The sequence below is a fragment of the Panicum virgatum genome, chromosome 5K (assembly GCF_016808335.1).
Source record: "Panicum virgatum strain AP13 chromosome 5K, P.virgatum_v5, whole genome shotgun sequence".
NCBI classification, from domain to species: Eukaryota; Viridiplantae; Streptophyta; class Magnoliopsida; order Poales; family Poaceae; genus Panicum; species Panicum virgatum.
The window spans coordinates 22895595-22919793 of NC_053140.1; the positions used below are offsets into that span (position 1 = coordinate 22895595).

Below are 24199 nucleotides of genomic sequence, written 5' to 3' on the forward strand. Positions count from 1 at the left end.
GTTCGCCGCGGAACAGGTGGATCCTGAGATCCCAGTGCACCTCTATCCCGAGGAACCCCTCGCAGACGGCGACGAAGACCGCCACCTGCGAGATGGCGTTGGGGCTGAAGTTGTGCAGCTCCGCTCCGTAGTACTCGCACAAGGCCCTCATGAACATGCTGACGGGGACGCCGAAGCCTCGCTCGTGGAGGCGCACGAAGCTTACGACGTAGCCTTGCGGGGGCTTCGGCTCAGTCTCGTCCGGGTGCGGGGAAATCCACGCCGGCGCCCCCGAGTCGGGGTTCCGCGGCAGCAGCCGGTCGGCGACCAGCTGCTCCAGAACTGTCACGGTGGCGGAGGACTTCCCCCATGGCAAAGGCTCCTGGATGTCCGACATCTCTGCGAGTCGAGGGGGGATGCGGGAATGAAGGCTCTGAAACGGCTAAGGTCCTCTCTCCCTCTCTCTTTCTCCTTCTTCCTCCTCCTTCTCGCTCTTGGCTACGGGTTCAGGAAGCAACGGAGGCGGAGAAGGCGAAGCAGGATGGAGGCAAATGGCCAGGTGAACCCAAAACATCCCCTTTCTCTTCATCTTTATTCACCATGACGGACGCATCCGTAGCCACGGCCCAAATCTACCGCATTGAATGCGGTAGATTTTGCTATCGCTGACGGATGGGCCCCACGACCGTAGAGACTCCCACGCGCGCACGTAGCAATAAATGCGGCACGGTAACCGGCGGGCGCGGCGCGACTGTTGCGCTATCCCATCCGTCAGACGCCGCCCACGCCGCTTCGTCTGCCCGAGGCTATCGCCTGAAAAGGCGCGCCCACACCGCACCGCACTAATCGGGCCACGTCGCCCCCACCAGCGACTCTGCGACGTTTTCAGATCACGACGGAATATTCCTTCAAGGGGTCTCTTTACCCTCGAAGGAACCGCATTTCGAGGCCTTACTGATCAGGGGTTCGAAGCCTGGCCCTTCAGGGGGTTCGACAGGCGCCCCAGATCACCAGAGTCAGGGACTGCAGGGATGTGCCATACAAGCTACCCTTGAACGCGGAGTTCGAGACATCCTACACAGTGTTCAAGGCCAGTCGAGGGTGCCTAGAAGGGGGATCCCATCGAGGGAGAGCATCGAGCCCTCGGACCCTATCGAATGGGTCCGAGCCCCGCCTAGCGAACCTTCGCAAGCGCTTTATGTGACGTGTCTATGGACCACGAGCCGACCCTCATCGAACGGGGCACGGACGTCCGCTTGAACAACCCGCTAATAGCTCAATGAAGAAGCCATGGCTCGCGGCCCGGGCATGGGTAGCATGGTGCGCTTCACCCCTCCTCCCTGCGGAAGGGCGACGAGGGTCGTAATCGAAGTTGAGGGTTCCCCTGAATGCCTTCACACGGGCCTAGGCTCGGGGGCTCCTCGCACACCACGGTTCAAACCGCACCCTCGAATAAGTCAACGACCTTCAATTGTGAAGCTCCACGTGTCTAAACAAACCCTCCGCTATTGACGTGCGCTCTCCTGATGGTTAGGCTGAACGCCGGGCCGCTGTACCAGCACTAAGAGTGCCGAGGCCGGCTGAAAGAGTGCCGATGCCGGCTGAAAAAGGTGCCGGGCAGCCGCCCCAGTAAAGCTACCCAGTGGGACAACGTTTATAGCCCTTGGACGAGCACAAACCCTCCTCCAAGGCCTCGGGGGCTACACCCGCGGGTGCGCTGACGCGTCCCCGCGAAGGAGACTTCACACATATTCGAGGGTCATAACTCCCTGTACACCCCTATACCCTCGGTAATCCTCCCCATAGAGGAGAAAGGGGACTTTATTGCCCAAATACAAATAAAGATTACAAAGGGTTACCGGCGCGAAGCCGTCGAAAGATACAAACACATTGCCACCTACATGGCAATTTTCCTTGTCTTGGGGAGGAACAAGAGACAAAGAAAGGCACCGAGCCCCTGGCTGACGCAACGGCCAGGCTGCTAGGGATGCGAGAAGCAGCCCCCAGACCTCACGGGTCCAGCGGGACGCTCTCCTCGCAAGCCTTCTTCTAGCGTCTCCTCCATCGAAGACCACGCGGGGGGTCGAGCTGGCAGACAGCGCCATCCGCATCGTCTCCCCGAGAGCAACCTTGTCACCGGGGGGGGGGGGGGACGATGCGAAAAACAGCCGCCGGACCTGGCGCCAGCGCCACGGTCAGGCGTCTCCATCCCCCTTCAGGCTAGGGGACATCGCAGGAGCAGGACCCCACGAGCCCAATGCTCTTCTGCTGATCCCACTTAACCTGAGGGATGGAGCGCACGCCCACTCCGGTCTTCCCCTACCGCTCTCAAGCATTCTTCTAACGCCAAAAGCCTAAAAAAGCCAGGCACCCCATCTGGGGCCGGTCACAAAAAGGCAAAGGAAACATTACAAGATTTGGGCGATGTTGGAAGAAAGAGTTGGGAGGTTGGAGAGGAGAGGGAACCCCACGACCCCTATTTATAGCTGCGCCGGGCACAAAGCTTCAAGCTTGGCGAAGAGCGGAGGCTTGTATCACCCGTGACGATGCGGCACTCCACAAGCAAAGGAGGTCCTCGGTCACCGCGCCGAGACACGACCGAACGAAATAAAGCAGAGCTGAGCCCCTGAACGCTAAGCGGTGCAGCGTCGGCTCTGGCCGGCCGCCTTCGAACGGCGCGCCGCAAAGCAACCAGGAGCGTCGGGGCCAAGGCCCTATGTACGGGACAGCGCGGTGAAAGCACCAGCTGCCAAGCAGCGGGCGCCACCGTCGCCCTGCCCCCCCTCAGCGCGCGGACACGTCTTGTCCTTTAAACCAACAAACAAAGAGGCGCGCGCCTCGAAGTACTCCCCCCACGGGCGTACTACCCCGACCGGCGTGTTGTCACATCCGCTGGGCTGGCGCCCAGGCGCATCTGACGGATGCGCGGCATTGACTGATCACGTCAAAAGGGAAAAATCGCTGAATCACCCTTTGGCCGAATCCCCTGACTCGACCAAAGCCTCGGGGGCTACTGTCGGGTACCACGATTAGGGACACCCTAATCGGGGTACTAAGATCACTTTAAAAACACAAAACACCTGTTAAAGCAACTGGGCCCACAAAGACCCACGACCTGCTTCCCATTCGGAAGAAAGGAAAGGACTCAAAGAAGCCCAGCGTGCGGCCCATTCACATTCCCCTCAAACCCGCGGAATGATCTCCGCCTCGCTCGAGGTTCCCTCTCGGGTCCGCTGGGCAATCTCCGCCTCGCTCGAGGGTAGCGGATCTACCCTCGAGCAGGTGACTCATCTCCGCCTCGCTCGAGGGTAGCGGATCTACCCTCGAGCAGGTGACTCATCTCCGCCTCGCTCAAGGCCACCCCTCGGCACAAGGGACAAACAACCCCGCCGCCCAACCGCTCGCCGTATGAAGGCATTAAAAGCCAGCCACTCCGCCACGGCTCAAAGGACGGGCGGCGTCAGGCTGCCACTCCCACAGTAGATATGACCGGGGTCCCATCTGCTGACTCCGGTCACCATTCCGCCATCCCGGATGCTGTAGCAGCACCTTGGGACCTGCAACGCGGGACAAGACAGGCTCGGCACTGCTCCCGTTACTGTTCTGCCGACACCGACCATCCGGACTCGCCTCCCACTGGGGAAGGGGTCCGGCGACGTCACGTGTCCTTCCGGGAGGGGCGCCCAGTACAAAATGGACAGAGTCCTGGATCTTCCCCTTTAGGGGTCCGGGACTTCTACTTGTCCCCCGGACCTTCTAGTGTGCACGCCCGCACTCCGACCAGGGGGTCCGGGGCCGTCGCGTGCCACCACTACTGCTGGTGTGTCCAGGACCCTAATCCGTAGGGCCCACTGAACGCCACCGCACCATATAGAGGACCATGCACCAGCAACGACCACGCTGACTGCAGGGACTGACACGGCGACTGGCGCAATCTTCACAGGACGAAGGACGATATCCAGGACGACTGCGACGCACGCCGCCTTCCCACAGTGTACTTCCTACAGTGTCCGACCACTGTACCCCGCGATTCAGGGGAAAACGACGACTTTCGCGCCCCTACACTCATGTACGCCGCCCCCTCCTTGTGACTATAAAAGGAGGAGGCAGACTCCCTTTAAGCCGGGGGGACTCTGGCTGGACCTTCTCTGGTTTCTCTTTTCCAAGAGGACGTTCAGGGACTACTGAGCACTCGTCTCAACCGACTCCACTTCTAGTAGAGACTTGGGAGCTTCCCTCCCTCTCTCGCCTCGCTTGTATCCCCTGCTGCAAGCACTTCGGGTGCAAGATAATACAGTGCCCTCGCACACCCCCTTTGCTGGACGTACGGCTCCGCGGCCGGAACCAGGATAAACTGTGCGTTACTGTGATTGCCTCTTGCATCATCATCTGGGATGAGGAAACACGCAGCATTTACTAGTTGGGATCCAGGCCCCCAGGTCGGGACACCGACACTATGTATCACATGGGTTTAGGCATTCTCAGCGGATTGGCATTCTGCTAAGCATGTAACTGAATTTTTTCAGTATGTCCTCAAGCGATAACCATGGCCCAGCAGGTGCCTAATACCAACAATCCGAACACGACACCGAAATAAATTTAGTAAAAAATAAGAACAAAGTAACTGGTACATGTTGTATGGAACAAATTTATATTCTACTTTTCGCAAAAAAAATATTCTACTGAAAACCAAAGGAATTTACTGTGCGTTGAAGAGCCTCTTTGCAATGATAGTATAACACGGTGATTACTTAATCAATCAACCACAAACATATTAAAAGCAACCTATGCAACAGTTACAATATCGAGACCTCATTTTGTTCAGTTCATCTACAAAAATGCTTAGCTACTATAGTACAGGACTGAAAGCCGACCAGCATTTAAAAAAGCAACAAAATTTCATCAGCCACTCCCTCCAAATCATACACCAGTGATAGTGAACGGTAATCTTGGGTAGACAAATTGGGCGAAGGTGGCGGTGCTTCCGCGGGGGAGAAGCAGAGCGGAACAGAGGAAGAAGGCTTCGTTGGCGTGGGTGGGGTTGTGGGCTGCGCTGGGCTAGGCTTTAATAGTTGGAAGGGCAGATTGGTGCCCAACTCACGTTTAAAGATGTCAACGGAAAATTTCTATCCAGTATTGGTTGTGAAGACCCACCTTCGCCAACCCGTGCACGACGACAATCCACTACTCTCTTCGTTTCAAATTATAAGTCGTTTGATTTTTTTTCACGGCTTGCTTTATTCAAAATATTTACAATAATATTGAATCTGCTCTCGAGGGGCGACTCGGGCGGAAGCGCCGCCGTCCCCCAACCGCCCCACGCTAGCCATCTCCACCTCGCTGCCGCCTGAGCACGCGGCCGGGAAGCCTGCGCCGGCGCAAAGATGGCGGCGGTGGGCCCATCCTCCCTCGCACTTCCCCTCCCTCTCTCTCTGCGCCGACGCCGCCACCACTGTCGTCGTCGCGCCGGGTGCCGGCCAAATCCGTCACCCACCGGATCCGGCTCTTGCCGGCCGAAGGCGCCGGGCGCGGACCGCCTCTGTCGCCAGCGGGCCGCCTCCGCCTTCGCCTGTCTTCTCCGCCTCCTGCCAACCGGATCCGCCTCCCGCCGGCCGGGCGCTCGCCTCTGCTTCCCGCAGGCCATCGCCGGCTTCGCCGGTCGTCTTCGCCTCCATGATGTTTACTAGGTTATATAATTGGTCACTCCACGGCGGACCCATGTACACGGTCAAACTCAGGCCACACACAGCCTCAATATATATAGTACTGTAGAAATTTCTATAGTTATAGACATAGATTATTTGTTAGTATATAGCTAAAAAACCATTAATTTTTCATATATATTTGAAATCTAAGAAGAAATTTAATAGTAAAAATAATGGTTAAGATGTTTAATTTTTGTACTACTCTACGATAGGATTAGGCATTATTTTTTCAATGGAAATTCTATGTTACTGCTTGTGATATTGTAGACCATAGGGTTAGTGGGTCATACGTCAATTATTTAATCTATCTGCTTTTTTTGGGCTTGAAGTGTCGTGTTACAAGTTACAACAGCCTCTGTGACCTAAATTACCATACAATGGAGTGATTAATTAGGCAAAGGAAAGATCAATACATGTATACAAACTTTTTGCTCCAAACCTTCGGGGTGGCCATGGCCCCTGCTGCCCCCCCTGGCTCCCCCTTGGCTCTACCACTGTGAAGACCCACCTTTGCAGAATTCGTCTCTCCATTCCGACATGTAACAACGTCAATTGTTAATTAAAAATTTTCATCTAGCCTTTGTACCGCCTACGTCATTTGCCCCGTCGGCTATGTTCTTTGCGAGCTATCGACCTCAAGCACAGGCAACATCTTCAGCTGCTACACCACCCCAGCCACTTTTGGTACATTTAATAAGTACACTATTTTAATTTTATTTGTGCACTTAAATCACCGATACCTAACAATTCTCGAATTTGGCATGCTACCATTGTAGTACCTTCTTTGTCGCCCCCACAGTTCGCCAGCGGAAGGAATATCAACAACACTGGCTTCACATTGGAGGACCTCACTGGCATGTGTGACGGACATAGCCCGACTACAGTCATAGGACCCGCCTTTGCAGACCCCTATAGTTTCCCGTCGTCCTGTCCATGCTCAGCAAAAGCCTAAGAGAGTCCGATGAGGCAAGGGTGGATAGTTTTCGTTACATTACCCTATGTATCCTACTAGTGATTGTGGGGCGCCCCTGCGCGCGTGGACCACCATATTTGGTTTAGGCAAAGTGAACTCCATTGATACATAGTATCTCACAAAGCTCAGCGCACAACACAATTAGCAGTAGCTAGCATGTTCAGTACATAGAAGCTTGATAAACCAGTTTAACGTGCAGTGCCCAATGAAGTATCTAAGACAGTCTAAAATGATTAGATTACACAGAAGCCTGTATGTTGTGTTCATCAACCACAATGATGAACCTGACCTATTGGAGCTATCAAAGCTGCTGGAACACGCATGCTGCATTCCTTTTGGATGTTCAGTACATAGAAACTTGTATGTTGTGTTCATCAACCACAATGATGAACCTGACCTGCTGGAGCTATCAAAGCTGCTGGAACATGCATGCTGCATTCCTTTTTCCTTTTCTTTCCTCTTTCTCCCTCCCTTATGCCCAATCTAATTTCGTTTAGAAGAATTCTTAGTTTGGGAAAAAAAATCATAAGGCATGTTAAGAATTTAGTGGAGCAAGAATGTAGTGGTTTCAATCATAAGGGGCATGCTAAAAATCATACATGAGAGGAGCAGAAGTGTAGTGGTTTCAATTTTCAAATTAAACATATAGCGAATCAATAAGCCCTAGTTATTACCTTTGTATGTTTATAGTCAGGTAGACCGCATGGTCAATCAATTTTTTGTTGCACGCAATTACTAAAAGATGGCACATAAATGAGGCAGTTTCACGCAACAATAAATTGACACTCACCTACCAAGTAGTGGCCTGAGCCTGAGCCAAATCAATACCATATACATTGCTCCAATCCTCTGCCCCTTCCATTTTGAATCTGTTCACCAAGAACATAGAGCTGAAGTGAACATTTTAATTTGGCTAACCAAACCGGTGAACATAAAAGATTAGTCTCCAATCCCCAAACCGGTGAGGCACAGGGCAAAGTAGAGCTGAAGTGAACATTTAATTTGGCTAAGCAAACACCTAGATGAATATCAGAACACACGTGGAACTAATCTGCTTAGAATAACCTAAATTCATAAGGCTAAACAAGATGAAAATCAGAGATTCCAGGGGCTGTAATTTCCAATCCAGCAAACATGCATAGGAGCAGCTGAGTTTTTTTAGGCTTCACAATGGAAAGTGAGTATATCCCCAAACCGGTGAGGCACAGGGAATCACTGGACAGTAGGGGAGCCTCGAACACACACCTGACAACAATGATCGCCAAGGACACCTGAGAAAACATGCTGCATACTTGAGAATAAAAGAAGGAAGTCTCTAACGCACTGCATCATGACTGCACAAAAGGATAGATCAATAATCAAAATACAGGTTGAGCAGAGACTACTGAAATTGACATGGTGGAACGCAAGAGCTAAGGTGCATCAACTCCATAGATTAGGGGAATACCAAATTTTTTAATTCAGATAAGGCCACATGCAGATCAATGCTTTTCTGTGACCTGTCGGCGGCAAAGATCGATGAGGGGGGCATTGACTCGGAGCTCTCAGAGCATCTGAAAAAGATATTGCTGGTTTTACAAAATAAAACATCAGTTAGTCGATTGAGAATAAATAGCACACTCTATACTTGAGAATAGCAGAAAACGGTCCAAGCCACTGATGCAGTATACCAAGGCTGTGCGTAAAAGAGTACATAATTAATAAAAAAAAGTTGGCCAGGTACTAAAGAAATGCACACATAGAATGCTAGAATCAAGATGCATTAACTTTGGAGGTCGGGGAAATACCATTTTCTGCTGCAGTTCAAATATCAGGCTTTGTAGGTAATTTTTGCAGGTGTCATGTTAAGAATTTTCGTGCGTCCATTATTTGATTAGACCACATATTTTCTGAACGACGTCTGAGAGAAGGAAAAATCAAGCATTAAATCAGGGGGAAATGAAGACACACGTACGAACAGATAGTAGGTAGCTAGTCTGTATCTTTCTTCTAAACATACAGCAGCCAACTTGTTGTGGTACTATGTAGCGGCATACCCAAATGAAAATACCTGCAAAAGCAGAGCTGCATTTCTGTGAAACTGAGCAAAATACAGAAACCAATACAACGTAGGTTCAAACATACTTATCACATGAACAATCTTAGGTAATAAAACAAACAGGTATGATTAAATTCAATGTCTTTCATAGTCAGTGTATTTATTTAAATTAAGTTCCCCAATTTGGTTCCATTAGAAGGTCACTTTGGTGCACCCCATAACAGTGCTGGAAGCCTGGAACATCTGGCCAAAATACCATCCTAGAATGACCCTAGCACACAGTCTGTAGGTACCAGCACTAAACTAAGTGATGCTACGCAGAGCCAAAACCGACCAGATCAAGTAGGTAGTAGTTTAATGATTACCACTAAAAGCGTAACCTTGCATAAATTTGTAACGACTCCTGGCAGGTATATTAGTAGGGAAGAACTTCTAATTACCAAGCTGGTCCCAGCAAACCTCGGCAACCAATGAACCAAATGCACCTCTTGGCACAGCTGTTTCTGTTTAAACTTCTTCGAGAACTGAAACAAAATGAATATTTTCTGTTGGCATCGTCATATTCACTGAAGAAATCCATCTCTGGTGAATTCTGTAAGTTTGACAGTGGAAAATATTAGGATTGCGTAGACAGCTACTAAAACACTCTTGTTCTGTACCACATAGTCACGTCGACTATCACAGATCGTAAGCAATGACATATTACATGGAAAGTGGGAAGAAATTCAGTGGAGCATTGTATTATGGCAAAGTTCGCACACACATTCAAATTGTCAAGTTTCATTGCCTCTATTCTTTTAATCTTGTAAATCAAACATGTAAATCAAATTCATCTTATTCACCCGATTTGTATTTTGACCTTTGTGCAGTTGTTGACGTGCATTTTAACACCTGAGTTTGGAAAAACTCTCAACCGTAACAACTAAACACATTCACAGGTCAAAAAAACACACACTGAGAAATACAATTTTTTATTAAAATGCAATTTGTGTGCAAGCAACGACCTTTCATTCGTTGACTATTTTCTTAGCAGGCACGTGTTAGAATCATTCATAGTTAAAATCTCTAGATTTCAGAGAAATAGTTCCAAAACAAATAAAACCTCAAGATTTCAGAAAAAACAGAACTGTACATTACATAAATCAGCTAAAAGTATGGAAGATGAGAAAGACTTACAGTATGGCAAACCTGAATGTGAGCTATGTTGTAAGATTTCTCCAGAGATTTGGTTGTTTGAAATATCCCTTGAAACCAAATACGAAAAGAAAATTCACATCATAGCATCCAAAACTGAGAACCAAAAACAATAGTAGAGATCCAGAACCAACATACAGAATCTCAAAGCTACTGCAGTTCCTCATCCGGAATAGATCCTGTGAGATTGTTACCCATTACATCAATCCATAGGCAATCAAAATGTCAATAACATCAAGATATCTAAATGTATCAGTGCATACAATGGAGCAACGCAGTTAGCTTACAAGTAGCAGAGGCAACCAGTTTGCACATGTCAGGTGTCAAAAAACTCCAGTCACGGAGTTAGCAAAAGAACTGCATCAACAAAATGAGATAAAACATCAGAAAACCAATATAGATTTTGTGTAAACAATCGAAAATTGTTTTTGTGTAAATACAGTTACAATAATAAAAAGATTACAAATATAACTACACTTACAGTCAGGAAAATTAGCAAAAGATCTGGAAACATTGGTACTGCAATCACCATTATTGGAAGTATGTTGCACAGTACTTGATCAGGTTTCTAAGAGTATGTGTTAGCTTTAAATATATCCTAGCAGTCAACTTTATCCCTCTACTTCAATTTTAAGAAGGAGAAATGGATATACAATATCAAAATATGTATTAAGAATTATAGGTGCAATCAGATGTCATGATGGAATATCCTCATATGAAATAAGCAGGATATGGAATTTGTTGGCAGGAGGCTACAAAGCTTAAAAAAACAGATTTCATTGTGCTACGATACGAACAACAACTCCAACTGGAAGATGAAAGGTTTTCGAAAGACTTACTTTATCCAACAGCAGCCAATGCGCACCTGCTGGAGGCTTTTGATTACTGTAACTGCAGGATGAAATCACACCAATAAACAAAGAGGAGATGAGAAATCTTCCAAACAATCATGCCAAGTTGTAAACAATAGTCAACTTTGAAATGCCGAAACAAACAAACAATCAATCAAACAACACTGTAACTGCACTTAATCTGTACTTATTCTGTAAAAAAAAGCACTTTTCAAAAAAAAGCTGTAAATACACTGTAATTGCACCTAGTTGTAAAATAACTGTAACTACACTGTATGTCTTAAAAAGAAATGAAAAAAAAGTTACAATATTCTGTGCTATTAACATACAAAAACAGTGTAATTGCACTGTAAGTGCAACTGTAACTGCACTTAATCTGTGCTTATTCTGTAAAAAAAGTGCTTTTTAAAAAAGATGTAAATACACTGTAACTACAGTAAAATAACTGTAACTATACTGTATATCTTAAAGAAGAAATGAAAAAATGTTACAATGTTCTATACTCTTAACCCATAAATACACTGTAACTACACTGTAAGTGCAACTAAAAATTGCACTTACAGAATGTATGCTAATTACAGGTATAGTTTAAAAAAATTTACACTGTAACTACACTTACAGTCAATATAAAAAAAAACAAATAAAAAAATAGCTACACTGTAAAAACTGAGTTCTAAGCTGACTTAATGAATGTGTAAAATACACTGTAACTACAAAAACTAGATGTAACACATATGTAGACATATATACTAACTTAATCCAAAAAAGATATTAAATTGAAAATATTTAAAAGCCCAAAATGGAATGGGCCAACAACATGTAACATGAAGCATATGTCAAATGACAAATGGGCCAGAGGAAAAGATGAACCAGGCAAAAAAAGAAAAAAGAGAAAAGCCCAACAAAAAAGATGACACCAGCTTCACGTGCAGAGCAAGAAAAGAGTACACATGACACCGTACAAACCCTCCTGCCCCCCACCGCGCGCGACCTGATCGCCCAACAAAACCCACACGCGCGTTCTGCCCCGGCCAACAAACCATGGGCGCCGCCACATCTCTTTCCATCTCTCTCCCCTTCGCTAGTCCTTGAAACAGATCGAGAAAACAATCTATGGAACCTGAGGAGATCCGAGGAGGCACATCTCTTCAGCCCCCATGTACTCCCTACCCCCCATCCTGCATGATCCAAAGAAGAGGTGATCCCCCAAACGACATGTTCAATCACTGCGCTTCTGATCAAAACCAGTTGCACCTAGTCATGGAAAGCAGGTGAGCAGCTTCTATCTAATGTGCTGCACTGATAGTACTTCAATTCCCATAGAGGGGGGCATTTTGAAAAAAAAGGAAACAAATTAACTATCTACATCTGAATTTAGCAGAATATCAAAGAATCTGAACAAAAAACATATGTAGACTGCTAATATACGTTTTTATTGACTTAATGGTTGTAGGACAAAGGATCAGCTGGCTATGATGCATAAACCTCTCTTTGCTTCAGGGATCAACCTAGGGTTGAGTCTGTTCAAATGGGATCTCATGATCTAAACTATGTACAGGTAAAAAATGTTTCAACCCCACTCCCCCCTCTCTAATCTGAACAAAAATATTCAACTATAAAGTACATTGCTGCATGGTCAGTATTCAGAAAAATATTCATACACTGAACTTCTGATGGCATAGGGTGCATTGCTCTAGCATTTACAGTTTACTTACACTATTCTCACTTTGGTGCAAACATAGCAAAAAACTCATTGTAATTTACAGTGGAATTACAATATGCATCCAAGAAAAGTAAAAAAAAAATCCAAAAGTGATCTACATCCATACACTGTAATAACATACCTGATTTTAACTGTGTTTCACAGGGAGGCTACACTGGGCTGATGTATGAGTAGATTAGAAACTCTCAAGAGAGAACTGATACTACTGTGGGAGTACAGGTAATCTGATAAAAAAGAAGAAATAAATTTCAATAAATATATGAGCTCGAAAAAAGCCATCATTCCACATATGAGATCAATAAAAACACACAGTAAGATCCATGCTCATTCATATGAAAATGAATTATTTGTTGTATTGCAGATGTCTGATCAGATGTGTGTTTCTTGGACCGACATGGTACTGGATGGCAACATAGCAGAGGTAAAAAGATTACTATTTACAATATAACATGGATTGACAAAAAAATTACTAAATTCCTCTAATATGGGAGCACAAACATTTGCAGGAGAACATTTCAGATTTATTTAGCTTTGGAGATTTATTGCAGAACCCCCCATTACCATTCCAATACAATGCACAGGTATGGATACATGCAGATTTTGCAGGAGTGGGGAAAAAATAAAACTCTGTATAACATATCTAAATATCTTGAATGGTGAACTTTAGATACATGCGCAGAAACAGCACCATGGCTATGCAAGCGCAAGCAACGCCCGGGGGTCAGATGTGTACTCAGAGGTGATGCACTATACATATTTATGCATGAAATAAGCATAATAAATATATAACTCATCTGAACATCTCCAATGGTGAACTTTGAATATGCATGCAGAAACAGCACCATACCTATGCAAGCACAAGCACTGCACAAGCATCAGATGCATACTCAGAGGTAATAACCTACCCCCAATAACACATTATTAGACATGTTAGTCATACCTAACTGTTGTGGTCATGCATATATTAGGACATCTCAACTTCAAATTGGATGAATCATGAAGCTTATGAATATGATGAGCCTCAAACTCAGCTTGACATTTTCGACAACATGCACCTGCAAGAGGTGAGTAAGTGATAGAAGATACAATAAAGAACCAATAATCAACAACTTTGCTTGACAAAAATTATACTTGCAGGATGAGGCCCAGCCAGACCATCATGAAGACCATGTGCCAGTTGATGTTTCAACACAGCATGATTGTACTGCAGAACCCAATGGTAGTCAAGAATTGACAGAGAAAGAAATAGAAGATTTCATAGAAAATGAGAGGAAAGCAGCTTCTCAAGGCAACAATGCTGATATTACAAGTGTCTACACACCTCAGATTGGGATGGAGTTCAAGGATAGGCATGATGCTCATTATTTCTTTGCCTTCCATGGGTTCTTAGCTGGCTTTATGCCCATCGTAACACATGTGACGAGAACTACTGCTAGACGCAGAAAAGGCGAAGTAATTAAGGTTACAATGAAATGCCACTACTATGGTAAACCAAATACCAAACAGACTGTGGAGGAACAAGAAGCAAGCACTCAGGCTGACATAGGAAAAAGGAAAGGTCGAAAAAGAAAAAGAAAAAGAAATGTTCAGGTTAGAACAAATTGCCATGTGGCGATGGTTGTTCGCGAGTCCAATGGCATCTGGAAAGTTGCAAGACTTGACCTCGACCATAACCATCTACTTACACCTGAGGACCATGATTTGCTGTTCAGTGGTCAGAAATACATGACAGAAATGGAAAGAGCAATGATCAGGACCCTCAGCCACAACAACATTCCAACACGCAAAATGATAGCTATCCTTTCACATCTAAGAGGTGGAGTTACAGCATTACTGTATAAAAAGAAGGACGTGAGTAATTATAGAACCAAGATTAATAGAGAAGTAACTGGTACAGATATGAGTCAGGTGCTGAGCTACTTCATGGAAAGGAAGAATCAAGATCCAACATTTTTCTACAAGATTGATGTGGATGAAGATAAAAGGCTGAAAAACCTATTCTGGGCTTATGGTTCAGCTATCAAGTACTATGCAGAATATGGTGATTTCGTGAGTTTTGACACAACGCACATGACTAACCGGTACAATCTCCCGTTTGCTCCGTTCGTTGGTGTCACTGGACATGCCCAAACATGCGTATTTGGATGCGCATTCTTACATGATCAGACAGTGGGAACTTTCAAATGGGTTTTTGAGGCTTTCGTAGAGGCAATGAATGGCAAACATCCGAAAACAATCATTACTGATCAGGATAATGCGATAAAGGCAGCAATTAAAATTGTGTTTCCTGACGCAGTACACAGAAACTGCTTATTCCACATAAAGAACAAGTGCTATAGTAAAAATGGCAAGGTGTTTGCAAATAATGAAGGCTTGATGGAAGAGTTTGAAGATACAGTCAATAATAGCCTCACAACAACAGAGTTTGAATACCTATGGACCAAGATGATTGCAGACTATAAGCTAGAGAACAACAACTATTTCACCAGGATGTGGGAAACAAGGGAACGGTTTATCCCTGTATACTACAAAAATGAGTTTTTCCCATTTCTACATACAACAACAAGGAGTGAGACAACCAATGCGAGGTTCAAAGACAACATTGGGCCCACATACAGCATGATAAGCTTTATGAAAGAGTACCAAAGAATTGTGGACACTATTGACAGAACAGAAGCAGAGGAGGACACCAAGAGCAGGCAGAAACAGTGCAAAGAACTACTATTTGACTATCAGATAGAGCAACAAGCGCAGAAAATGTACAATAGAAACATTTTAAAGAAATTTCAGGTGCAGCTAAAAGAAACAACAACATTGGCTTACACTGAAATGGTACCAAATAAGGAATTTATGGTCTGGCCAAGAACAAACCAAGTGCGTAAGGTGTATAGGATGCGCCAATATATGGTGTCAGCTAACATGACAGAAGGGAGTGAGGAGTTCACCTGCATATGTGGGAAGTTCAGCAAGGATGGCATATTGTGCTCTCATATACTGAAAGTAATGGTTGAAAAGGATATCAGTAAAATCCCAGAACAGTACATAATAGAGAGATGGAGAAAGAAAGACATGAAAATTCAGGTGCCATCAAAGCAAACTGCGGAAGCAGCAAGTGCCTCTTTGCTGCGGTTCAACATGCTATCTAGAGAATCTGCAGCTCTCAACTCTAAAGCAGCAGCAACAGAAGAGTCAATGCTTTACCTTCTGTCAAAGTTTCAGGAGTTGAACGTCGAAGTAGATGGTATTTTGTCCAGGCAAGGTATGAACAGCACCCAGGCAGCAAGCAATAGTGGCCATGACACTGCTTCTATACCTGCAAATACCTTACAAAGTGGTGGAGATCAAGTGGTTGTGAATGATCCAATAAAACTCAAACAGACTGGCCGGCCACGGAAAGCAAAAAGACTTACAACACTGATAGAGCAGATAAAAGAACAGAGTGCAAAAAAGAAGAAGAGGAATGCAAACAAGAAACCAACAGAAGTTATGGTTTATGGGATCATTTGTGAAACAAATTATTGTACTATTCTGATACACATGAAACATAATCATTTGCAGAAAAGAACGAATCATGTTTTTAAAAAGTTGTAAATTTGCAGGCACTGATCAGAATCCAAATAAAAGGAAGAAAGCAAGTTCTACAGCAAGTGGAGTGCAAGAGTAAGCAAAAGCAAAATGTCACAAAAAAGGAACACAAGAGGGTTGAAGAACGCAGGGCATAGAACAGCATGCATATCTATATAGTACTCTAGTCATATGGAGTTATATTTATGTATGGGAAACTGTAATATCGACATGTATGTCTTTCGTATGCGTGCCACATAACAAAAATGGGGTCACCGTATTCGAAAAAAATGATCATTTCGAACAAAAATGGAGTCTCTCCTTGCTTCCTCTACTTGCGACTTGAGTATTATTCTTGCTGCGAAAAAAAGACATGCAAAGTAGCAAATGAATCAAAACACAATCAAAAGAATATATAATGGAAATGAATAATGAGCTCACATATACTAGAACAGAATACCAACTTACTTGCATATGGTACGAAGAGATCAAATCCTTTCTCCCAGTGTTTGTTTGTGTAAAAACCAGGTCATTTGCAAACTTGGCTCTGATTCTTGGTGCATCTTTTGGCTGGAAAATAGCTGATAGCAAAGTGCGTGGGGAAATCCAATACTTAAGAGCCATCATTGCATATATACCTGAGTCATACCTACACAAAAAAAAGAATGCAGTTTGATTTCAAAAAATCTTTTTAAAAATACATGGGATCCGTGATAATATGTTTCAGTGAAATAACAAAAAAAATATGGATCCATAAAGAATGCTAACATCGTATCTGCGCCATGCTTAGGCATATCAGGATACAAAATTTCAAACGCATCAAATGGCATCTCTGCTTTAATATACTTGTTCCAGTGATATACTTGTTCCAGTGAAATGCAAAAGATCGCACCTGCGCAGAAAGACATGAAATTCTCATGAAATAAAATGAATTTCCAGACATGATGGAAAATCAGCAAGCTCCTATCTAAATGAGTTATAAGAAGTCGAAACTTCAAATGTATGCTGATTATAACAAAAAAGCATAAGACCCTACCATCATTTCCCTCACATGTGAGTGGAACTCATCTTCTGAACTGTAGTGAGAGTCCAGGAAAACAAAACAATGGTCCTTTATGTCAACAATAAAAACAAACCAATGGCCTTGATAGCAGGTTGGGAAGAAAAGCTGTGAATTTGATCACAGAAAAACATTAATCATCAGCAATGGATGGTAATGCAGAAAACTAGTTGACCACATGACAGTAAGTAGGATCCACTGTTGTACATCAAAGTTGCAGGAATCAAGTACAGTTCAAAGGCATCAAGTATTTAACCAAACTGAAGAAAACAAATTTTAATTGAAAATCAGATGAATTGACCTAGACATAGACAAAAGCAACAGGGGAGACTTTTAGACAGATAAAATGGAAATTCAATTCATAGTCATTTCAGACTGTCAAACAGCAGACCACAACATGCACAACAAACTAAATTTTGCCCAACAATGTTCATTAAAAAAACAGTAATCATCAGCAATGCATACTAAATACACAAAACTGGTTGACCACATGAGAGTTAGTAAGATACAGTGCTATTCATCAAAGTCGCAGGATCAAGTACAATTCAAAGCCATCAAGTATTTAAGCAACTCAAGAAAACATAACGGAAAAGCACTCAATAAAAAGAGATACATCTTAACTAACAGATAAAAGAAATATAACAATGTACATCAAAACAAAAAGGGAAAAATATTCATGACTATTAACTAATGTACCATATTTGATGATTGAAGAGCTTTTGCTTTAGTCGACTTGGTAAATGCATTCATTAAGATTTTTTCGTCAGCTTCTTCAATTTCTTTTAATAGGTTATCCTGACATAAAAGAGACAATGCACCCATACAAATCAAAAAACTGTCTTAGGAAACAATTGCACTTTAATGTATTATAATATGAAACAGAAAAAGTCAGAAAAGTATTCATACAGATACACTTGGGAAGAAATAATGTTTCTTTGAAGCACTTGGGTGACCACCTGGGCCCAGAAAAAGGTGGCGACAGAACGTTGCTAATACAAAATTATTAACAAAACCTTGAGGCCCGAGGGATTGCCCAAGAGACCAGAAAGTGCAGTGCACTCCACCAAGGTCAACAGCAGTCTCACTTGATGAAGACAGAAGATAAGGAAAACAAAAAAAATCATTAGCATACAAAAAATGCAGAGCAAAGAAAAGAAGTCTTAGTGAATAGGGAGAAATCAGCAAATGCTTACTTGCTGAAGTTGGATGAAGCAAGATTGCAAATAGCTTCATAGTTATCATACTCCAAAGATGACACTCTCCATGAAGTCCTGATATTTTCATATGAATTGCCCATGACTATAGTTGGTTTCACCAATCGCCTCGGACCATAATGTGGTACCTTTCCACCTGTTGAGGATTTCTGTTGTGTAGCATCACCATCATCTTCAGATGGGGCTACATCTTCAGGAGAAACATGAGTATATGTCGTGTCAGGATTCTTGTTTCTTGTCTCATTGGCAGTCAAATTCGAGTTGTAGGCCATATCAAGTTTCTTTGTCATATCATGAATCCTTGATTGCATGCTCTTGTTGCCAATAATTTCAACTTCAGGGGAGCTCTAAAAGCAAAAAACGAAGTTTGATTACACCAAAATGTTAATATACAAAACAGAAACATTTAATAATCAACCAAATGCATTAGAATATTTAAGAAAAGTATTTTAAAATAACAAAGCAACATTACTTGAACTGTTATATACACTTCATTGTTGTCATTACTGAAGCGTTTCCTTGGCAAACTGTTGGTAGTCTTGGTGAGCCTTGGAGTGATTATTTGCAAAACATCAGTAGATGCTTCTAGATTATCCAATGGAATAGGAGTCTATACAGCAGATTTTTTGTAAAAAAGATACCAAAGATTATTAAAGTGTAGTTTCAGCACACACAGAATTGGAGACAAAAATGCATGACAAAGTATAATATTTTATAGGGACTTCATAAGGTTCTAAGAAATTTACCAAAGGATTACGAACAGAGCATTGACCTGATGCTTCATCCCTCCGTGTGTAGTAAGAATAAAACTGATCGAAATTGCAAAAATAAGTACTAATTAGAACCTACATGTTAAAAACAAAAGCCATGATAAAGGAAAAAATTAAATAACAAAAATAGTTACCTTTTGGGAGCAAAATCTGGGTATACTTTGGTTAACATATAGTGTAGCTGAATCAGTGGCAGGACTGTTTTCACTCTCAATACATATGAAATCACTAGGTGACACTGCCTTTTTTGCTGGAGTACAGGACCTAGCCTTCTTGGGTGGTCGACTACCTTCATCATCACTAATAATGCATCTGGGGTCCCTCAAAGATGCAATTTCTGTTTCAGTGGCATAATTGCGGCAAAGTTCAGATCTTGCCTTCATCTGCTCATAAACACCTGCTGAGGGAGCTGGTAATAAAAAATGAAAATTTAAATAAGAGATAGAAAACAAATACGCGAATTACACATGGAACAGCCAAAAAATTTATAACAGCCAAGCAAGATCTGAATAACACAAATATGGGGATCTGAATAACTTTAACTCACCACATCTTGGCAGTCTAGATGAAAATGTATGAACAGGCCGTGGAGACACAAATGTGGAAGAGATTGGCACTGAGAAATCAAGTGGAACTATGTAAGAAAAACAAACTAAAATGCATATACTAGCTAAAAGAAAGATAGACAGTGTATAAAATTTGTCACCGTGTCTTGTTAGGCTGTTATGATTATGCCTCACATTTATAGTGCCTTCAGTCAAATGGTCCTATGCAAAACAAAACCCAAAATATATATACTAGGTCAAAGAGGGAGCACACATCTACGTGATCGTCAAAGAAAAATATATATTAACTGAAAAAATACATGTAAATGGATGATAAACAAAAAACCAATGCTGACCTGACCAGCTGATGTGTTTGCATGGTGATCATATGCAGAGGTATCCTTTGAAACTTCCAGCCTGATTGAGTCATCATTACCAGCACGATTATTGAATCCATGAACTAGTTCCAACACTTCTAGCACCAGATGCTGGACAGCACTATCAACACTTCGAAACTGATTCAGAATTCTTGATATAGTAGATCTCATTTCATCAAGTGCATCCCCAATGAGGCTAACATCCAGATTAGCGGAACCAATTGATTTCTGCATGAATGTGTTCATCAGCTTGCATATATCATTCTTCAAGCATTCTAGCAACTGGCCCCCACAACACTCATCAAGCTTCAACTTGAATTCAGAATTAGCTACAGAAGATGATGCATCATTTCCTGTATCTATTAAATGCTGTTCATGGAAAAGGAAGAAAATGTTTAAAAATATAGAACACTGTAAGCAAAAGAGATAAGACATGATGAAACAAAACAAAATTATAACAGATGAAAATACCTTTGCATAACAAGTTTTTGTAGGGCAAAGGAGCTGCCTATGTCCATACCGTGGTCCAGTGCTATCAAGCTCAGAAAATGTTTTGATCATTTTATCCTTCCAAAATGCAATCCATGGCATCCCACCAAGCACTTGCCGGTTCCCAAAGTCAATAGAATCAAGATAAACTACCTATAGAAGACGTAACAAATAGGATTAGAACACCTAACAAAAAAGTACACACACATGTGTACTGCAAACAGCAGAGCCCACAAAAAGACAAGATTTTCAGTGCAACAAATCATAGAGTGCAAAAAAAATACAGAAATCTGGTAGAAAACAAAACTTACAGCCAGATAGTATAGGCAACCACCAAGAGTCTTTTGAACCTTGCTACTTCTAGTGAAATCTTTAACTTTTTCTAGCAACCAATCCAATACAAGCTTCGACCAGTCAAAATCCTTAACCTTTTCAATGTCATCAAATGCACCGAGATAACTGGAGCTTGGTGTAAGAGATGAATTTGGACAGAGAAAACTATTCAAAGCTACGAGCATGAAACATATAACTATCTCCTGATCAGACATGGGATCTCTGTTTATTAGCTTGTTCGCAAAGAAGTGCACTTGAGGCATTGAATTCTTGCCAAACATTGATAGAATCTTAGACTTCACAGAATTAGAAGTAGCAATGGGTGGAAATGAATTGCCACCAATCGGCAAACCCAATACAAGATGAACTTACTCAGGGGTGAGAGGGGCAACATTTCCATTAATAGAGATCTGAGACGACTTCCAATCCACATGGCGTGCAAGCCACTTTGCGAATTTGTTAGGTACAGTGCATTTCTGGAATAGTAGCAAAGATGCAAGCCCATATTTTGAGATAACAGACTTCTGATATTCATCAAGTGCATCAAGGACAGATGAGTACAACTTAACAGAGAATCTGGTAAAAGCATCCTTTAATTTGCAAAATTCTCATGATGGGCCTGTTATGATACACGTATTTCAACAACAAAAATAGGACAATTAAAAAAAGGTATTGCTAAGTACCACAAAGTATGGGGATGAAATAAAATGACAAATGTGTGATGCTGGAAACTACATAAACCAACTGAAAACACTTACATTGGTATGAAGTGACTTTTCAATCTTGCGCTTCAGATCCTTCAACTTAGCACGCTGAAAAAAATAAAAACGCAGATATATAGAGTATGAGGAAATGCACATAACCTTGTGGCACATCACACAGGAAAAAGAATGAATTAAACACTGAGTATATGAGATTTGATCATCCTTTTCATACCTCACGAGCATACAACTTCTGCATATTTGTATCACCATCACTGCTGCTAGACTGAAAACAGAAAATGGTTAAGGGGAAAAAATTTAAAAAGAAAATAAGTGGCAAAAAAGATACAACATAAAATCACTCACATCAGAGCCAATTGATAAATCTGAGCTCAGCATATCATTGTCCTTAGAGCATCCCTCTTGATTTTCCATATCATGCAAGCCTTCACCTTGGGTGTCCTCATATTCGCCTAAGCCATTTGAGGGCCCTGCTCTCTCTCGCCCCATCTGCGAGAAATAAATTAAAACAATTCACAAATAGCTTGACTGAACATTAAGACTACCACCGAATATGATACGATGACTGAACAATAACACACTAAAAATAAGAGAAATAACCCACCATCGCACCCACACACAGCAGCAATGAACTGAGCAAAAATCCCAGTGCATTGGATAGCTGTGGAATTAATTCATGTATACCTCTCTACTGTTTTCCATTCATCACTCTGCTCTCAAAACACCATTTGCACAAAACTGTACCATGTAAAATCACCATAACCTATGACACAAATAGATGCTGAATTGCAAATAATTGGGTGTGACTAAAACCAAACACAATCAAAATCCCGTTCAACTAGATACTGAACATTTACACGCTTGACAAAAACATACCCCCATAGACCACCTCACAGACAAGTAGATGTGCACTGACTCGCAAAATCCAAAAACGCTATCCAGTAATACTTGGATATCAGTAGATTCGTGTGTACCCCAGTCACCTCTCACCCTGCCCATATTCCACAAAAAGAATTTCAAAAATCGCAAGCGTAATCCGCATAGTATACAGACTCTACCAATGAGGATAACCAAGCTAATTCCTATTGAACTCAACCACATGACACTCCATGCAAAAAGTCGCATATGCCCTGTGCAAACTCGCATCTACAATCTGCAATTTATCCACTGTACTATCGATGCCATGCCCCCACCCCCACCCCCAATAAATTTCAAAAATCACCCCGAGTTCGTTGCATAAACTCGGATGTCCATCAATTGTGAGCTCGTCTCGCCCAAAAATGGTCTAAAACATTTAACAAAATAAACCAAAATCGACGACGAACAGAGGAGGAAACATACTGTTCATGGAAAAATGAAACTAAATCACCAACATCCCCACACAAACCCACCTCACAGACAAGCAGCGTAATCCAATATAAAAACTCATCCTAATTTACAAAAATTGAGTGTGTGAGAATAACCAAGCTAATTCCAATTGAACTCAACCAGATAATCCGTGCAAAATCGCATGTACCTAAGCAACACATATACCCTGTGCAAAACTCGCATCTATGCTCTGCAATTTCTCCACTATACTGTCGATGCCATGCCCCCGCCCCCCAATAAATTTCAAAAATCACCCGAGCTAATCACATAAAACTCGAATTCCGTCAAATTGTAAGCTCGTCTTGCCCAAAATGGTACAAAACATCCAACATAATAACCCAAAAATCGACAACAAACAGACGAATGCACCTTTTGCTCACCCCCTCCCCCCAAAACTGAATCTCCGTCAAATCTGAGCTCGTCTGGCCCCAAAATCGTACAAAACCTTCAACAAAGTAAATCGACGACGATCAGGAGACAAAAACAACAGCGAATACACCTTATGCTCCCCCACCCTCCCCCCTCCCCAAAACTTCCCCCTGAAACCGTCAAATCTCAACTCAAACCGCAGATGCGAAAGCTGATCATCATGCTAGATGCCGGGAACAACACCGGTGGTCGACATACCTGCGGCGCTGGATCTCGTTCCCCTCGTCGCCCCCCGTCTCCGGAGAAGATAGCAAATGCCCTGAACGGCTCCTAACTAGACAGCAAATGAGGTTGGCGCCGAGTCAAAAAAATTCCAAAAATACATGCACTGACGAGGCCCACATGTCAACACAACAAACCACCTCTGGTCCCACGCTTACATCCGACGGCAGCTCCATCTGGATCGACGGCCACAGAGCCGTGTGACGGGGACGTTTCAATCACGCGGGCAAGATTTAGCTTTTTTCTAATTTATTGTGAAAATTAATAGACACTCCATCCATTTTTAAATAATTGAAGTATAGCACAATGAGCAATATTTTGACCATAAATTAATTTTAGTAAACATGTTAAAAACGTATATAAGTGTACAAAACTACTATATAAATATAGAAGAAGAATCTAGCCATAGAATTCTCAAAAAAGTCAAAATATCCTCAAAAGGTTTGAATTACATACAGATCCATGACAGGTGGGCATGAAATCAATCACCCTGACTTGTGGGCCGACTCGTCGTACCTCTCCCTGACCCCGCCTTATCCCCCTCCTCTGCTTCACTCTCTTCCTTCGCCTTCGTCCCCTCCTCGGCGAGCTTTGGCGCAGAACGAGAGCGGCCAGCCCTGCGGCGGCGGTCCTAGCTGAGCTC

The 24199-nt window shown here is 43.1% G+C and overlaps 2 protein-coding genes across 16 annotated transcripts; one reads left to right on the plus strand and one right to left on the minus strand.

Annotated features, from left to right (window-relative positions):
- Nucleotides 1-6738: 6738 nt before the first annotated feature.
- On the minus strand, nt 6739-23621 carry LOC120709461. Of its 15 annotated transcripts, none has more exons than XM_039995101.1 (35): nt 23533-23621; nt 21883-22026; nt 21752-21802; nt 21574-21627; nt 20794-21434; nt 20465-20635; nt 19973-20362; nt 19778-19838; nt 19619-19687; nt 19206-19480; nt 19048-19110; nt 18774-18911; nt 18281-18648; nt 17994-18171; nt 17784-17882; nt 17064-17195; nt 16796-16919; nt 16496-16676; nt 15665-16385; nt 15409-15457; nt 13785-13892; nt 13595-13667; nt 13404-13518; nt 12585-12687; nt 10729-10780; nt 10177-10246; nt 10028-10068; nt 9872-9939; nt 9181-9287; nt 8657-8707; nt 8445-8557; nt 8105-8225; nt 7903-7991; nt 7448-7526; nt 6739-7140 (listed from the first exon to the last, which is right to left on the minus strand). In XM_039995101.1, the coding sequence occupies exons 5-18, from the start codon at nt 21094-21096 to the stop codon at nt 16651-16653; spliced, it is 2397 nt and encodes a 798-aa protein (XP_039851035.1). In that variant the 5' UTR covers nt 21097-21434; nt 21574-21627; nt 21752-21802; nt 21883-22026; nt 23533-23621; the 3' UTR covers nt 6739-7140; nt 7448-7526; nt 7903-7991; nt 8105-8225; nt 8445-8557; nt 8657-8707; nt 9181-9287; nt 9872-9939; nt 10028-10068; nt 10177-10246; nt 10729-10780; nt 12585-12687; nt 13404-13518; nt 13595-13667; nt 13785-13892; nt 15409-15457; nt 15665-16385; nt 16496-16650. The 15 variants fall into 15 exon arrangements, 12 of the variants coding, with proteins under 12 accessions (XP_039851035.1, XP_039851034.1, XP_039851028.1 ...); XM_039995100.1 differs by having other exon boundaries at nt 9136-9287; XM_039995094.1 differs by adding an exon at nt 13311-13327 and having other exon boundaries at nt 8445-8707; nt 9136-9287.
- On the plus strand, nt 14078-16127 carry LOC120709794 (protein FAR1-RELATED SEQUENCE 5-like). Its single transcript, XM_039995443.1, has 3 exons — nt 14078-14512; nt 14630-15722; nt 16063-16127. Exons 1-3 carry the CDS (start codon nt 14078-14080, stop codon nt 16125-16127), a joined length of 1593 nt encoding a protein of 530 aa, XP_039851377.1.
- Nucleotides 23622-24199: the final 578 nt, after the last annotated feature.

Bases quoted from the DNA above. Each gene is read 5' to 3' on its own strand.
- LOC120709794 (XM_039995443.1), top strand. From the start codon at position 14,078: ATGGTTGTTCGCGAGTCCAATGGCATCTGGAAAGTTGCAAGACTTGAC. The intron at 14,513-14,629 runs GTGAGTTTTGAC...TTACATGATCAG, and splicing joins ATGCAGAATATGGTGATTTC to ACAGTGGGAACTTTCAAATG. The intron at 15,723-16,062 runs GTATGAACAGCA...GTAAATTTGCAG, and splicing joins TGGTATTTTGTCCAGGCAAG to GCACTGATCAGAATCCAAAT.
- LOC120709461 (XM_039995101.1), bottom strand. From the start codon at position 21,096: ATGTTTGGCAAGAATTCAATGCCTCAAGTGCACTTCTTTGCGAACAAG. The intron at 19,839-19,972 runs GTCAGCATTGGT...TGTTTTGCATAG, and splicing joins CAAACACATCAGCTGGTCAG to GACCATTTGACTGAAGGCAC. The intron at 18,172-18,280 runs GTAAGCATTTGC...GTCTTCATCAAG, and splicing joins GCTTCATCCAACTTCAGCAA to TGAGACTGCTGTTGACCTTG.